Consider the following 16,701-nt stretch of genomic DNA (forward strand, 5'->3'; position numbering starts at 1 on the left):
ATTTTATTTTTCTGATGCATACAAATGCCATGCATTTTGGGTGTGTAACCGAGGCTGAGGCTGAAGTCGTGAGGGAGTCATAGACCGAGTTGATGAGTTGGGGACTGCCTACCGAAAATAATGTCACCGATTTACATGCAAATTGCACGAGGAAGTTGCCGCTAACAAGGCCGTTAGGCCATTAAACTTGGCCCTGGGCATGAGTCAAAATCCCCAAACGAAAATCTCTGCCAGAGTCGGAGTCGGGCAGTCAAAGTGCAAATATGTGGCCACCCGACGCCTCCACATTACTCAAGCTCACGCCTGGAACTTTAGAACTACAATTCAATCCAAAAGGTCCGCCGGGTCGGGAACAGCTAATGAAGTTGAAGCGAGTCTACGGAAGGCAGGAGAATCGGAGACACGGAGCCTGGCTAAATTTAGCTGGCCAAGAGAGTCTTGCCACCTACGATAAATCAAAGTTAATCAGATCTAGTTTCGATTGGGTTTTTATAGCTCGCTGCGCCTGCCTGCCGTTCGTTCGGCCCCATTCGAAGCCATTTAAATTAGCTGCCGGGTAATTTATCGCATTGTTGCCTCTTTGCAGGTTTCGTTTAGCGCCAGGATGCCGCTAAGTCCAGACTCAAAGGCCCTTGGGCCTTTAATATATACATATGCCTATATATAGATATGTATATCCGAGTCTTTAGGCCGAGGACTTGTCTCAGTCGGTTGCGCTTGACTGGCAAGCTGGGACTGGGCTTTAAAACTGAATGGGCTACCAGCACTCGTAAGCCTAGTCGATAATTACGCATATTTTGTTGCCTGTTTTGACGCTGTTTTTTATTTTTATTCAATTTTATGCTGTCAGGGAGGAAAGGGTATCGATGGCTCTGTTGGCTACGAAAAGGATCGTCTATCAGGAGATAAATTTCCTCCTTTATGGATTGTTAAGAGCCCTAAAAGCTTGGAGCTCGTTGTACGAGATGTTTTCATTGTCCGACATGGGTATAACCAGCTCTTATTCAATAAAATGACATAATTTTGTTGTTTAGTTACTCTAACTTTGGTTTCCTCCCTCTTGTATAATACCCCTGTCGCATCTTTAATCGGCTATTAATGCAATTACCTCTCAGCCTAATAAATATATTTTTAGCTAGCTTGTTATTCTTGACCTCCATCATTGATAGTTTACACAAGTAGGAATAGAAAAATAATCGACAAGGGCATGAAAACTTCGGCGCCTCAATAAAATACCGCCGCCAGAGTTTTTATATTATTTTCCAGTACTTCATTTAGCATTGGAGCATTGTCTTGGCGTGAGGATTACCGATCGCTTTGGTTTTTAGTAGCTGTTAAATGGCAGGGACACAGTCGGTGGTCCCTTCTCGTTTCGTATATTTTTTTCCTGGCCCAGCAATCTAGTGTGCACGGCTTGTTTTTAACACCCAAACAGAGTCGGGATTCTGGTCTGAATCTGGGCAGGCAAATGGGTTTCAATTTACACACTTGTCGCCTTTTCTTTTTGCCCACAGGCAGGACCGGGCCGGTGTGTGTTCCTAAGAGAGTCGGGAATCTTGTCATCGCCTGGAGTAAGGCGCTTATTTATTTGCAAAAGTTTATATCGCATCGGATCGGCTGGTATCGCGTTGCAGAGACGTATCGCAATTATAAATCAGTTTAAGTCGCTTCGGCTGGAACCCCGTGACATTAAGCAATGAAACCTTTTGAGCTCTGTTTGGCTTTGTCTTTGTCAAGTGGGCTGTCTAACCGTCCACCCAGTCCACCTGTCCGCCTGTCCCTCAATCCTGTCCAGATCGCTTTCCACGCTCTGTGTGGTACCTTTGTTTGCATAATTCCAATGATGTTGCGACTGCCGCCGTTGATTGAACGAACAAATGAATGATTGCCTCAGATGAGATCTCAGATCTCTCCCATGGCTGTATGTCCATGTCTATGTTTGCTAATAACTCAACAGCTAATCAGTGAGCAGCAGACTCGCAGCGTGTAGCTCGCAATTAAGCGAGCAGAAATGTATCTTTCCATCTTTGTATCTGCAGCAACAAACATGCATCGCTGCATGTGCTGCATTAGACAGATCAATTATGCTGTCTTCTGGGTGGGTCTGTCGATATGTTTGTCTATCTAATGGATATGGAAACAAAGTTGCACTCAAAAAACTACACAAGAACCACAAGGAAGTAGCTCTAATCAAAATGTTTTTTAAGCCCTAAGCCGAAAAACTTTTTCCGAGTGCAGCTTAAAAATTTAGTGTGGGAAAGCTATTCCACTTATAGAGTGAAGAAGCCATGAGGAAGCCTAAATCCTCTTTAAACTAAGCCTCTCCACATGACGGCGGGTCAAAGTCGAAGAACATAAATACATATTTTTGCGCAAATTCTTGGCAAATTCCGTCAAAACTTGTCAGCTGACTGCAAATTTCTTAGATTACTATCGCAGAAAGTTGGAGCAATAACCGATAAGGTTCGGCCGAGTTTATATGCCAAATTTTATTTATAGCCAAGGAAGAAAAGAGCCGCCCTCTTAACGCACCACAACTATTAACACAAGTCCGCGCTTTGGGCCGTCTATTAATCAACATAATTGATGACAATTGCCGGGCCAGTTCTGGTGCGTTGTGTCGTAACAAAACGCTTATCGGCCATAGCTGAATCTAACACTATTAGTCAATGGATCGCACCAGCTGCCTATCATCAATTTATCTGCAAAATATACTTCTGGGATAGAGCTGCATTCTTGTCTCACTGATTTATGAATTTGACCGCCGAACGAACCATTTGCAAACCGCGTTGCAATCGCTCAGTTAATGACCCTGCCATCTACGCTGTTGTTTTTTTTCCCCATTTTTGTTGCATAAATTTTGCATTTCTTTTCTCTAAGATCAATGGCCTTTCAGTAAGTTAGTAGGCAAGAGTGATCGGCACAGAAATTGAAATCAATTCAAGGCGCTAGCTCCTCCTAACACACAAATGCGATTCTGAACTTTGGCGGTTGATTGGGTGGCTTGATTGGCTGCCCGATTGACGGGGTGACTGAGTGACCTAGTGCAGTTCGAGAAACTGCCAAGATCAATAGCTTTTCAATTGAAATCAGTCGAGGGGTTCCCAGGAGGAACGGTAGATCCCATAGAGACAGTTCTGGTGAAGGAGTCAGTCATTCCTGAGTCAATTGTATTGATAATAGGAAGCATTGCTAGTCCCGTAGTCCCGTATCTACAAAAATTTCCATGCGTAATATTTCCCCTAATTTGCATGCCATTTTCATTTTTATGGTGGGTAACTTTCAATGATCTAAATACTTAGCGCAGTTTTCTTGGAAAAAAACGCCACTGCAAGTAACTAGCTGGCTTTGTTTTTCCAGCAAAATAGCTTCATATGTATTTAGTCAACCGATTAGTGTCAATTTGTTCAGAGCATAGCTACAAGTACTGAGCCATATGTGTAGAGGTGGTTATGGCCACTACTGGTTGCTTTCTCGCGCTGTTTGTGTGGCGGCGTGTTTATTCAATTAGCATTTATTTTTTTCCATTTTTGCTTGACTATTTGGCAACCCAAGAGGGGGCGAAAAAAAAGCATAAAAAAGTACAGGAGGAGATGTGCTGGCTGGCGGAGAAGACAACGATGACATGGACATAATTGCAGGCTATTTATCATGGCCACTTGAACTGAACCGCTGACAACTCAATGAGCAAAGTACGCAATCGCAGAGCTCGAATTAACACACCTAGGCCACGTAGCAGATGCCATTGGAACACCTGCCCCGCTGGGCCAAGTTCAGGATCCCCTCCCACTCTCGTTTTCTCTTGATTTCGAGCCCCCATTCCCAGTCCCATTCCCATTGCCATCCTCATCCGCATTCGAGTCTGCATCCGCAGACATTTAAATGCAGACAAAGTAATTGCAGAGCGCTGGCTGATTAAAATGGATTTATAAATTATGCAGCGGTGCGATTAAAATCGCCTAGCCAGTCGCGTCGGCGGCGCTAACAAAGCCGCCTCATGCCCATGGGCTAAATCGAGAGGATACCTTGCACCAGCTCCTTACGTGCCCGCAGTTTGGCTAATAGAAAGATTTATCACCCCGCCGGCGACTTGCAGGCCAAGCGCCCGATTTCCAGCTCAGCGATAAAAACCGCCTTCAACTCCGCGTTACGATTTCAATTTTCATTTCATTTCATTTGCACGGCGCGTCAATTCGCCAGCCCTAGGGCATTATTTATAGTACACACTTCGGAGTGTGTGCGGATGACTCTATCCCCGGATTCTATCTTCGCTTTTCCTCTTAATTTATGGCATTTAAATTGCAATTTCTTGTCGAAGAGCCAAGGAAATGAAATGCACACAAAAAAATAATACCTCCTAGGTGCAAAAACCAAACGTCACACATTTGATGAAACTTTTGTAATATTACTTTATATAACTGGGGGAAATAAATAAATATTATTTATAATTTTTAAAGTTTTATATTAGAAATATTTAAAGTTATAACTTGCCAATCTTCTGCAAACTTTTTGCTGATTGTGATTTTCACACCTCGAAATTGTAACGCTTTTAGTCTTGGGAGTGTTCTTTCTATTAGCATCTTCGGAGTGGCCCGAAGTAGCCGGAGATTGAGTCCAAACCGAATTGATTCAGAGGTTGGGTCTGCCAGCCCACATGTCTTGGGATGGCCACTTTTTCCTTGATTTGTGGTCAACACGGAATCACTTTTCATGGGAAACAAATTCTGTTGAATGGCCAGAGTAACGGGTATATGAGATATATCATCGCCAGATTCCCCGCTGGTCAGATAGATTATGTGGAGCACATGGCTTAGCGAGGTGCGAAAACCTAAACGTTTTCTTATTCTATTTAGCTAGCAATGGAATAATTCCCCGGCATTCCCATGAACAGGAATTTATGATAATGATTCACTTCAAATGGAGAATTTGTTTTAAAATCAATTAGATAACTATTACGAATCATTCGCAATGTTATTCAATTCAAGAACCAGATCGATTTGCAATTATTTGCTTTGCCTAATTGCTTTCGCCATTAGCTTTCGTTCGATTCCACCATAAATCTTTTACTTAAAGTTACGTTTACACTTTGTAGTGTTAATTAAAAACAAAATTGCATTTCCATTAAAAAGCCATTTAAAAATGACAGGGGCGGGCGTTGGACAAGGTAAACTATTTGAAAATCGAGCCCTGAACTTTACAGAAAAAGAAAGTGATAAAAAACTCATTGATTTTACCTGACGTTGGATCAACGCAATTAACTCTGGCGCTCTGGGCACCCGCCCAAATCAAATCAATTAGGTGAGCGACCGCCCAGCTATGGATCATGGGCCAATCCGATCGCGGAGCATTTATCTTCATTAGACTTGCAAGATACAAATCAATCTGCCGTATGTAAATACGATATCGACAGCTCGCTGATGTAATGCCGCAGATAGTCAGCCAGGCCCAATAGCAGTGCTTTTCCTTTTGGCCAACTGTGTGGCAATGGTGTGGAAAGCCGCCCGCCTCCCGCCTTCCGCCTCTCGCTTTTCTCCCCTGATAAGCAAATCAACAGGTTGAACAGGCGCCACACACCGGACAAACTGGTAGCGTTGCCTCGCTCAATCTCAATCAAAATAAAAACGTATCTGAAACGAAATGCAGGCAGGTGAATTGAATCTAATCAAGGCACCGTTAGCCGCCTAAGATCCCAGATCAGTATCCGTATCTATATCCGATCTCTGCCTGTCCAAAGAATTTCAATTCAATTAAAACAAAAGCTGATGGATGCTCCTCCTTTCGGATTAGGCATCGGATGAGGCCTGCCCCCCACAGGTCGGGGATCAGTTGCTTCAATCGACACCCACGGCGCTCTCTTTCGAATGGAGTTAATACTTTAATTGATCGTGCCCTAAGTACATCAATTTCGGTGTTACAACAGAGCAGCTGCTCCACACGAGCCACCCACCGCTACCAGCTACCAGATAGAGATACAAAGATACAGTGCCGGAGAGTGTTTGGCTGCCGAGTGCACTGATTATGAAAGCCCATCCAAATGCGGGCTGGCGCAGTGGCTCGTGCTAATGTCAAGCGGTGTTGATGCTCTTCCACCACCGCGGTGGTGCCGGTGGTGATTAAGTGCACTGGATTTTCGTGGATTTACGTTGGCGGAAGCAGCAGCCGTGCAACCACTTAAGGAACAATCCGCAGTTGTGGAAATCTTTTTGTTCAGACACTTTGGGTATTGGCCCTCCTGTAGGAATGGTTTATACAATTATGTAAATTGGAGATTATTTCCATAATTCTTAGTTTTTATGAACTAAGAGAGAACTGCTTCTTACCTCTGGTATGAAGGGATAATCTATTTCATCCACAAAATTCTAGGAAGCCTTGTATACAATTAATAGGTAATATTGTCTTCAACAACGTGGACCACTAAGTTCCCACGTCTCTCAGAAAATATAACTGATTGCCTATTTAAACAACCCACTAACCACAAAATTGAATTAGCATCTGTGTCCGATAGCTTGATTTAAGGCTAAGGTGCTTGGCTAATTTGGCACACGGCAACCATTCAAGTCCGCGGGTCCAGCCAAGATATTTCCCATAGAGCATAGAGTCGCTAGAGTCCATGAATTTCGCGTGGGAGTGGGCAGTAGTCGACTATCAGACTGTCACAGGCTGTCAGAGACGTTGCGAATGTAATTAGCATGGCACCCCGCACTGTACAAGCTCCTGTGACATTTGTCAACAATCTGTCAAAATAAAATGAATAAAATGCAACAAAGGCCGCGCTCGGCGACGGCCATAAATCTAATGCATTGTCTATGGCCGCGTTTGAGCAATTTTTTTATGGCTGATATGCGATATCACCACGTAGTTGGCCAGTGGAGTGGTCAATTAGGCGGGCACGAATCCGGTGGGCGCGAAATGCCACAAAGGCCAATCGTATTGGTTACATTGTAGAACGCTAATGGACCCGGCCTTTGCTGGCTAGCCGGTCACCGAATTATCATTCATAAATGCACAAAAGAGGTTTATAAATGGGTCAATCAGTCTCTTGCCAAATGAAGTAATCGAGACAAGAGGCAGATGAAAGCAGACGCAGTCATGGGCCCAGAACAGGACCACGAATGCGAAAAAAACTGTTGGACAAGTTAACAAGTTGTCTGGCCCCAAGGCGGGGAGCACTTTCAATTGTCGGGGGTCCAGCAAATTGGCCATTAACCCTCTTACAGTATGTCTGTGGACTTTTTCCCAATATTATGTTCTCGCAACATCAAGGGTTAACATTTATTGTCTCTGATTGTCGGTGGGTGGTCATTTTCCCTTTTTTGAAAGCTCGTTGACTGCACTTACTGGGTCACTGGGGTCCAGTCTCATTATGCAACTGCCACTGGAACTGCAACAGCAACTGCCCTTTGTTGCTGCATCTAAAGTGGCCATAAAATCGAATGTTCCCCGATCGCTACCACAACCTATATGCACTTCAATTGCTTGAAGAAGCCACTGGCACAGAGTGGCAGCCATCCATGATCGCCTCCGCAGATCTTCCGCTATTTGCCCGCAGTAAATAATCTCGGTCCTCGTGGATATGGATGGCTGTTTGGCTATTTGGCAAATTAGCGAGCTCGTTAAGAAGCGGCATGCATGGAGGCTGGTCTATTGACCAAAAAATGCCATTGAAAACAAACAGATTGCGGGGCAGAGCTCTTAAAACTTCTACCAGCACTTTTAGTGGCGCTCATAAAATTGATCTGCCACGGAAGCGCTGTGCCGCTGTCTGGGCGAAAGTGTTTGATCTCCCACAAAAGTGAGCTCATAAAGAGCCCAGATCCGAAGATGATCAGCGGGCAATCAAATAGTATAATTAATACTCTGGCTATGAATGGGGCGTAATGTGAGTTTAAAAGCGTATGAAATGCAAAAGAATTTTCACGTATGCGGAAGCACTTTCCTCTGGAATTTCTGACTCCCTCCTTGGGCCTTTTCGGCCCAAGAATCTTTTGTCGTGTTCGAAAGGGGGGGCCACGGAGAGCCCCAGAGTTCGACTCAATCAGCCAGACTATTCAAAGAGTCTGACTTCCTCATTGCCCTGGATAATCCAGCGTTCAGTCATAGATACTAATTGAAACTCATTGTTCACTTTTGACGCCCATCAATTGCCCGATGGTCTGAGGCCCTGCCTCCGCCTGCTCCCTGCCAGACTTTTGCCGGCCAACCCAAACAATTGACACTTTTCCAATTGCACCTTCGCACACATGGCCGCCGCCCTAAGAGGGGGTTACATGGTGGCCGGAGGGTGGTTGTGGGAGGCTGGGGGTGGCCAGGGGGACCCGCACACCTTGCACCCAGACTGCCGGCGTCAATTAGTTTAAATAAAACGTATAAGCGCATGGGGGAGGGGTGGCAAGTCAATGGCCCAAGCCAAACAAAACACCTAAAAAATATACAAGGACTTTGAAATAAATATTAAATATAATTTTTCTCAAAAAGTTAAAAAAAATTCATGAATTAAGGCCATGAATTGAAACCCCCAGTCTAAAGATCATATGATAACTGTCTGAGGACAACCTGAAAGAATTTTTTAAAGTGCATACCCGCTCCCAGACACACGCTATCCCTTTACGCCCCCGTCCCCGCCCATCCCATCACCCCCTCTCCATGGTCATTAGAATTTTGTATACACTGCACAACATCAGCACGCACTGGGACTCGCTGTGTGTGTCATCACCTCAATTGGGTTCACTTCCTACTTGCAAGACGCGAACGCAGACGCAGACACGCGGTGAACAGTGATCACGAAATGTATCTGGCGGAGCGTGCGTATCTGCAAGATACACGGCAACCATTAGTCGTCCTCGTCTTCGGCTTGAGGCCTCGCTTTTCGCTTTTCACTTCACCAACGGAAGTCATTTTCGAGTTGAGTATTTCCAAGTCACCCTTCCTTCCCTGCTCGTGGCCCCCGGGGAATTGAATGTCCCGCGTTTTATCTACGCAAATTGCACACGCACTTAACCCGCTTCCAGTAGCTTAAATAGCTCAAATAGAGCGGGATCTAAAGCACGCGGGTCTCGGGTCTCGTGTCCCCCTCCCGCCCCAAAAAATACCCCTCGCATTTTTTATGACCAACCGTAGCCACGCATATTAAGGTGGTTTCAGGGATTCCAGGGGAATCGGCGTATGAAGGGGATCCGCTGGCTACGCTGTTTGCATGCAAAAATGTTTTTTTCGCCCCGAAAATTATTTTGCCGGGTATATTAGTGCGGCAATTTGTCGATCGCCTCTGTTAACTTGAGCTATTAAGTGTGAACAGATTTTGAGAAGGAGGTGGTGGCTCCAATACGATCCACCCGAGCCAGCCCCATACCCATTCGTTTTCAATCCGAATCGGTCCAATCCAATCCCAATCCCACAGAGAGTCGGCTTTCGTTTAAACCGGATTCATAATGTACATACGCCTCTTGTAAATTGAAATTTTGTTATTTTGTGCGCGTGTTCGGTTTGCCTGCGATAATTGTTGTTGTTTGGCTGTAATAGCAGTGATTGTGGTTGTTGCCTTTTGCCTGCTATTGCCGTGAAACGATCATTAATATGTCATTTACAAGTCGGCGAATTGTCGCTAATAAATTGTTTTCAGCTCGCAAAGAAATAATTTCCTTGGACAAGCACGTGAGGGCTGTTGCCTGATAGTTTTTCTATTGATCGTTAAGGGTTCAAATGAGGTTGGCAAATAGCCATTAAATCAATAAACGCCTTGACTTTGTTTTCGAATTGCAGTTAAATGAATAAGTTTGTACCATTAGCCAGAACTCCCACTTCACCCGTCCATCAACTTCACTTTCAATCATAATCAGTCAGCACCCAAAGTGAAAGAGAGAACTTTCGCTTTTCTCATCCCAAATGTTTGCCTCGAGTAAACAAAATATGTTAGTTTTTCACCTGTCGCTTGAAGAAGCTTGGGAAATGGTGGAGATATCTTAGGAATCAGTCTCTAGTACTTCGTGGAAGTCTTTGAAGCCCAACCCTTCCTTATCGGCGCGTTCGCTTTTCTTTGACTTTAGATTTACGATACCACTGGCAATTGGCAATTAGAGTGCAATTAATTTATAATCCCCCGGGGGCACTACTAGAGACCTACTTGTGTGACACACTTAGGGCAAAAATGGTTTATGTGGGGCAATCGCAAAGATAACGATCTTAAGCTTTCGATATGATATTTATGATGGCTGGTGTGGGGGCGATCCTTTCTGGCGCCCGATTGTAGTTTTTCAATTCTCTGAATGACTGCGACTTCAGATGTTTCGCAATGTTTGGGCAACATTATCTGCGCTATCGGTGAGCAATTTTCGTCGGAATTAATCATTTCATTGGCTCGAAATCCGGTTGGCTAAAAAGGCCTCGAGTTACCGATGAAAATCGTGTAAAAAATGCATTTGCATCGCCAACGCAAAGTGCATTAATAAATTGATCCAGTTTCGTTTCGACTTGGGGATTTTTTCCTTTTCCATTTTCAGCTTGTAGGTGGCCATGTTTTGACTGTTACCACTTGTTTGGGTGGCTCTCTGAAGTTGACCGCTTTTTCTTCATACACTTTCAATATATGTATGCACATATATTTGGGTGTTCATCCGATTTCGTGCTAACCCAAATTTTTCTGACTCCGCGAAACGCGTGTCTGGGCCCACAGATTTACGACTCAAATGACCATGAACGTGTCGGTATGGACTGTACTGTACTGTAAGCTGTCGATATAGACGAGTACGTATCTGCTCAAATTATCGCTTTGCTATGCGAACTGCAAATGAAACGAACCTCAACCGAACGAAAGAAAACTTCAAAAATGGAGTAAATGAAGTGTGTAAAGTGCCTTAGTGTGTAAAGAAAGTATTAGCATAGGTTTTCTTTACTCCCTTTGATTGAAATCATAAATACAAGATAGAAAAGTTTATTTAAACCTCAGTCGCCCGGATCGCTGACAGTCACATATTACTCATACGCCCCATTTTCCAACAGCCTTCACTTTTTATTCATTGCCAAAAATGTGGTATTGTGAACCACCGATATGGTGGCATGTTGCGAGTGGTTTCTGTGCCACCGGGCACCGCTTGAATTTCTGCTGGTCGGACCTGAATCCCAGCCCGGGTGAAAATGAATTGCTCGTAAAACTGATTGTAAAACAACGCCAATAACCACAGCAGCCGAGAACTGCGTGCAAAATGTCATTAATCATTGTAATTTATATAGCTGGACCAAGTTCATAAACCATCGACGACTTCGGGGGCCTGTTTGTAAAATGTTTTCGATTTCGAACTTTACGCATAATTTAACATATTTGTCAATGTAAGAAGGTGGTGGATGGGTCTTGACCAATTGCTGTGTGGCCTAGACCTTTTTATGTACACATAGGCGATTTGAGAACCAAAGCCAAACAGTTCATTGCCACCTGGCTATAAATACGTAAGAACTCAGCTGCCGGAAAAACATTTGCAGAGGAAGCTGAGAGGCTGAGAGGAAAAGCCCTAGCACATAACCCACGCTAGCTTGGTGAAAAATCCATTTGACATATTGCGTCGTCCGCTGGCTAGAAAACTATTCCCGCCTATATGGTACATAATCTAATCTAAAACAAAACGCTTTCGCGGTATTTTCTAGTCGCCATGCCCATGTTGCCTGGCGCATAAATCAAGCACCACTGCCGGCACCACCACCACCGGCAGGCAGCACCACTGCTGACTGATGATGAGCCACATCGCTGACAATAAGTTGTCAAGTGTTGTCTCCCCATCACCGCCACCCACACGCTTACATATGCGCTCACATTTCCACCGAAAAAATAATCTTCAAAATTCGTGGCCCACCAGGCAGATGGAAATATTCCCGAAAGTGTACGAATAAATTATACCTACTAATTAAATTGTCATCGTGAATTTTTCAGAAATTTCAGAGTGTATATTTTCGAATGTTTAGTAGCTCTAAACATGCGTTTTTTCCTCAATTAATTTCATTGTATCTATTTGTAGAGTATAACTAATTCTATTAGATTTTTCCTAAATATTTACCTTTCCGTTTCCTCCTAAACTATGTCCAAGCTAAAAAACCAAACAATAAATTTGCTTTCAGTCGTCTAGCCTACAGAAAAAAGAAAGATCAAGCACAAATCTCCCAAAGATCTCTCTGAATCCGTGACGTGGCAAAGTGAAAATGTTTGTGTAAAATTAATTTATCGTATTATGTGCGGAAAGTGATATAATAGACCGGCTATTGAGAGTGTTCAGGAATTATGTATGTTGAAATATGCTTTATTCTTTTCAAGTCTGATAGTTGCCACTAATTTTCGGGGGATTAGCATTGATGCAATTGTCTAAATTTACAAAATATTTGATTCCCTAATGCGTAATGCCCTAAATCCATGATTATCGAGGCTATTTTCTCAAATCGATTTTCAACAATGACGACTTTTGTTGACAAAAAATCAGCTGCAGACATATTAAATATTTGAGAATGATTTTTTCTGGGCGCCTTAGAATGACATTCCATTCATGGCATCATCGCATGACAGCATAAAAAAACAAGAAAATAAATAAAACGTAGAAGATCTAGTATTTAAAAAGACAATTAACATGGCCGACCCGTGACGAGACCAGTGACAGTGAAAGTAACCACATTCGAATCGATGCAATCTTGGCCAAACTGTCGGAGCAACTTCATCAACCTGAGCGACCGCGAAAGACGGGCCTGTAAATTAAGTTATCAAAAGATGTTGTCGGAAGCTTTTAGCATCTACCGGCTGCAGGGGAACCCGAATCCCAAGCCCCGGCCTAAGCCCAGGCCAGCTTCACTCAACTTCACACCTCGCATGGAATCGCACCGCATCGCTCCACGCACTAAATCAGTCGCATAATTGCCGTCTGGCCGCCGGGCCAAGTACTCTTCATATATCATCTCGAAAATATGCACGCCCCGTGAAAAAAAGGTTTTTCAGCCCGGACTCGGACTCGTGTTTGGGTTCAGGTTCAGGCTGCGGATCTGCTCCTGGCCAGTACGACACCGTTAGTTGCTGCCTCACTTTGCGCCCGACCATAACTGCAACTGGCTTTTGGAGGTCAACTGGTTGATGAGACCCACGAGATGTGGCATCTGAAGATGCTGGCTGACGGAGTGGAAAACTCTTGAAATTTGGCAATTTTCATTTTGTTTGGACAGCTTTATTTCCAAGCAGATGTCAGATCACTCTTAGCGGCTTAATTTTGACACTTTGTTAGAGATTTAGCTGCAATTTTTAGTACTATTACAGGTTTTTATATAGTTGTTTAATGTAGTTTCCTAGTATATATATACTCAGACCGAATCTAAGATTCCAGAAGCATCATTACCTCATATTTTCGTACACTATCTTTTCTAAGAAACTTAAAATTTCGTCATTTCTAAATAAAAAAGACAAACAATCTTATATCAAGGCCAACAATAGTTTATTCTCACATCCTATGGAGTCTATACTAAACGGAAGTTTAAGCACAATATACTGAAGTTAGTGATTTTTGAGCACTTTGTACAATTAAGAGTCCATAAAAAATTCACTCAACCACTAATAAACACAAATTGCTTAGTTAGTTGCCCCTGCTTGTGAAAAAGAAAAGTGGGGGAGAACCTCCCAGCACCTCCACTCGTAGAGCGACTATAAAAATCATTTCGTCGACACGCACTCTTCCATCAGGGGAGAGTTGAGGAGCCGAGCCTTATAAAAAGCTCTTTTATATGGCAATTTCAATCTTATCGCACTCCACTCGCATTATCGCTGCCTGATCGAGTCCAAAATCAAATTAACACCTGAGGAGAAGCGTGAGACACTGGAAGGCCGTGTTAAGTACACCCGAATGCGATGAATTAAAAAATTTGTACCCGAAACGAAACAAAATCCCGATGATATCTATCTTGAGCTCATGATGTCTCAATGGCGATGAGTTCGGGCGATAAGACACGGCGCTTTTAAAACCGCACGCAAACCGGACCAAAGTTGTACAACAAGTTTTCGTCTGCTCGTTGTTTTTTAATGCAGTTATCAGTGCTGCAATTTGCTACCAACAACCGGCGAAGTAAGTCAATGAAAATAAAGCTGTAAATTAATTTCCATCCGTAAATTATGTATATAAATGCCTGAATTCAAGAAACCTAAAAAACAAAAGTATTCATAAAAATGCTACAAAAATCTTACAGTTACGGGCAACCAAAAATAATTACTATAATATTATTCAGACAAGAGTGTCTAAAGACTTTATCGAAGAAGAACACGATTATGATCATCACTTGACTAGACTGACTCATATCCCAGAGGGAGCCCGGCTAATCAGGGCGAGCGGTTAATTAAAGCAAGATTTATGCCCTTAGCCCACTAAAGAATTTATATGCCAAATAATACAATACCGTCGGCCGCAGCATTGCCAAATCAAGTGTCTAACTTAATGATGCTCAACATAAACAGTCGGGCCAAGGAAAAAACTCTTTTCCTCCGTCCGTCGATTTATTTGGCAGCTCAACGTGAGTGTTACGCAGCTTCTCAGCGTTTTATGAGAACTTTCAACTTGTGGGCGCAACAACACACACATTCACGTAAATTAGTATCTGTGTTTGTGCCACTGGGCGTATATGTTTTTTTTATATTCTAAATATTTCATATGGTAATAGAAATTAGTTTATTTGGTTGTTTAGGCTGTCTCAGTGGAATGGCCAGCAGTTGAACATAAAAAATATTCAAAGTAAACTAAAAATATATGTGAGTAATGAGGGCATGGGTGGCATCCACTTTGAAGTTCATTGAGGTTGGGGGTGGGACAAGTGAGCCTATTTATAATACTCCAAAATATATCTTCAATTTATAGTAATTTATCAAGCTTTACATTATTTACTGGATTACTTACTGAATTCATTGTTCTCATCCTGGGTACCTGTCACGGTTCCATTCCGCATCAGCTGGAGGATGTGCCTGTTGACGAACAACTGGATCTTGCGGGAGTTCCAGTCCAAGTGAGACTGGGCCACGGTGGAGCGCTCGTTGCGGTCCAGATTGCTGATGGGTGTATTGTTGCTACTGCTATTTATTTGTAGATTACTTCTAGAGTTGCTCAGTCTTTTCGATTTCGAACCAATGAAATTATTGCCAGCCGATGTGGGCTGGTGCTGTTGATGGTGGTGGTGCTTCTGCTGCTTTTGCTGCTGATGCTCCTGGTGACGAATGCTGCGCTCGGTACGCGACAGGACAGCCAAGTGAGCGCTCGGCACCGCGGATATGACAAAGCCCATCGGCTCCTCCAGCTGATTGGTATTGGATTGGGGTGTGATTTCTGTGGATGTTTCTAGGGCAGTTGATTGGATGGTTAAGCTCGGATTAAATTCAGCAATAATACTTTGATTTTCGGGTGGATTTACACTATTACGTTCACTCACTACGCTCGGCACTAAACTACTACGACTATGATCACTTTGTAGATAACTATTACTAAGCAGATTGCTGTTGTTCGCATTGGACATGTCCGGTATTGGATTCCCAATTAGCGCGGGCATGGCTCCCACTTGGCCCAATCCCGGCCAGGGGATAATATACGCGAGGAGGGCGCCCAGCAGCGCCAGGGCCCTCCAGTCCAGGCGCAGGTTTCTTCGCATCAAAAATCACCACTTCGAGGTTCACAAGGGCTACGAGTCGTACTCCGAATGTTTGTAATTTTTGTAGCCCCCCGGCAGATGTTTCTGCTTTTCCCGCACTGTGTTGTTTATAGATTGTTTGTCAGTTCACTGGGCGTAAGCCACGCCCTTCAATATCGTTGAGACACATGAACGCCCAGTTTAAAAAATCTTTTACTTTCGTTTCGATCGGTTTACGTTTCTTTATTTCTTCTTTTTTTGACTTAAACAGTCTCTCTGTGCAGGTTTTGATTTTCGTATTTTTATTTTTTTGCCCCTTTCCTGGCAGGAAATTAGGTTATCATATCGTAGACTTGTTTAACACATTTTAATTTTAACTGCTGTGGATCTTCATCTTCGTCTTCCCCGCTGATAATGCATCTTATCACCGTCAATGACTTTCTTGTCATGTCAGACTCTTCCTCGATATAACTCGGATTCATTGAAGCAATCTCAGCAAACAGTTGCCCAAGTTTAGATGGTTATCATATCTGTAAAGAGAGGAATTTAAATGATAATTTAGTTGATTATCATGCTGAGGAAATAAAATATTCCAATGCTCCAACAAATCACATCATTTAATGTATCTTATAACCCGATATTCAATTCGGAAAGCATAATATTTATGGATTTGGGGAATTGGCTGTTAAATTCCATTGCGAACGTTTGCCGGGCAGATTTGGATTAAGCCAAATTGTACATAAATTCATCACCTAAGCGCTTTTAACGCAATTTTTGACATTTTAATTAGTGTTCGGCTATATAAAGACACGGCAGCAGCAAAAGGAACAGAAACAGCAATAACAACAAGATCAACGACAAACTGGCACAGTTTATTTTCAGAGAACGGACTATCAACAAGAAAAGATACAATTGTATCTATGCGGGCGACAAGTGATCAGCAAGAAGTTACATAAAAATTGCCCAAAGGGAGAAAAAGTTACGCAAAACTCGGAAAATTCGGAAAACTCGGTGAAAACATCGCAAATGACTTTCTCAACCGCAAGAGATAGAAGAAAGGAAATGAGAGGAAAACTCCGAACG

General features: G+C 43.2%; 1 protein-coding gene across 2 annotated transcripts in view; it reads right to left on the reverse strand.

Annotated features, from left to right (window-relative positions):
- The window catches only part of LOC6500142, a 43,791-nt gene that overhangs the window by 18,623 nt on the left and 8,467 nt on the right, over positions 1-16,701 (reverse strand). For both annotated transcript variants that reach the window (XM_014910911.3, XM_001953108.4), the window contains exon 2: positions 14,898-16,148. In XM_014910911.3, coding sequence (XP_014766397.1) covers positions 14,898-15,639 — 742 coding nt within the window. In that variant the 5' untranslated portion in view covers positions 15,640-16,148. The remainder of the gene's footprint in view (positions 1-14,897; positions 16,149-16,701) is intronic.

Source organism: Drosophila ananassae, chromosome 2L, assembly GCF_017639315.1.
Source record: "Drosophila ananassae strain 14024-0371.13 chromosome 2L, ASM1763931v2, whole genome shotgun sequence".
Taxonomy (NCBI): Eukaryota; Metazoa; Arthropoda; class Insecta; order Diptera; family Drosophilidae; genus Drosophila; species Drosophila ananassae.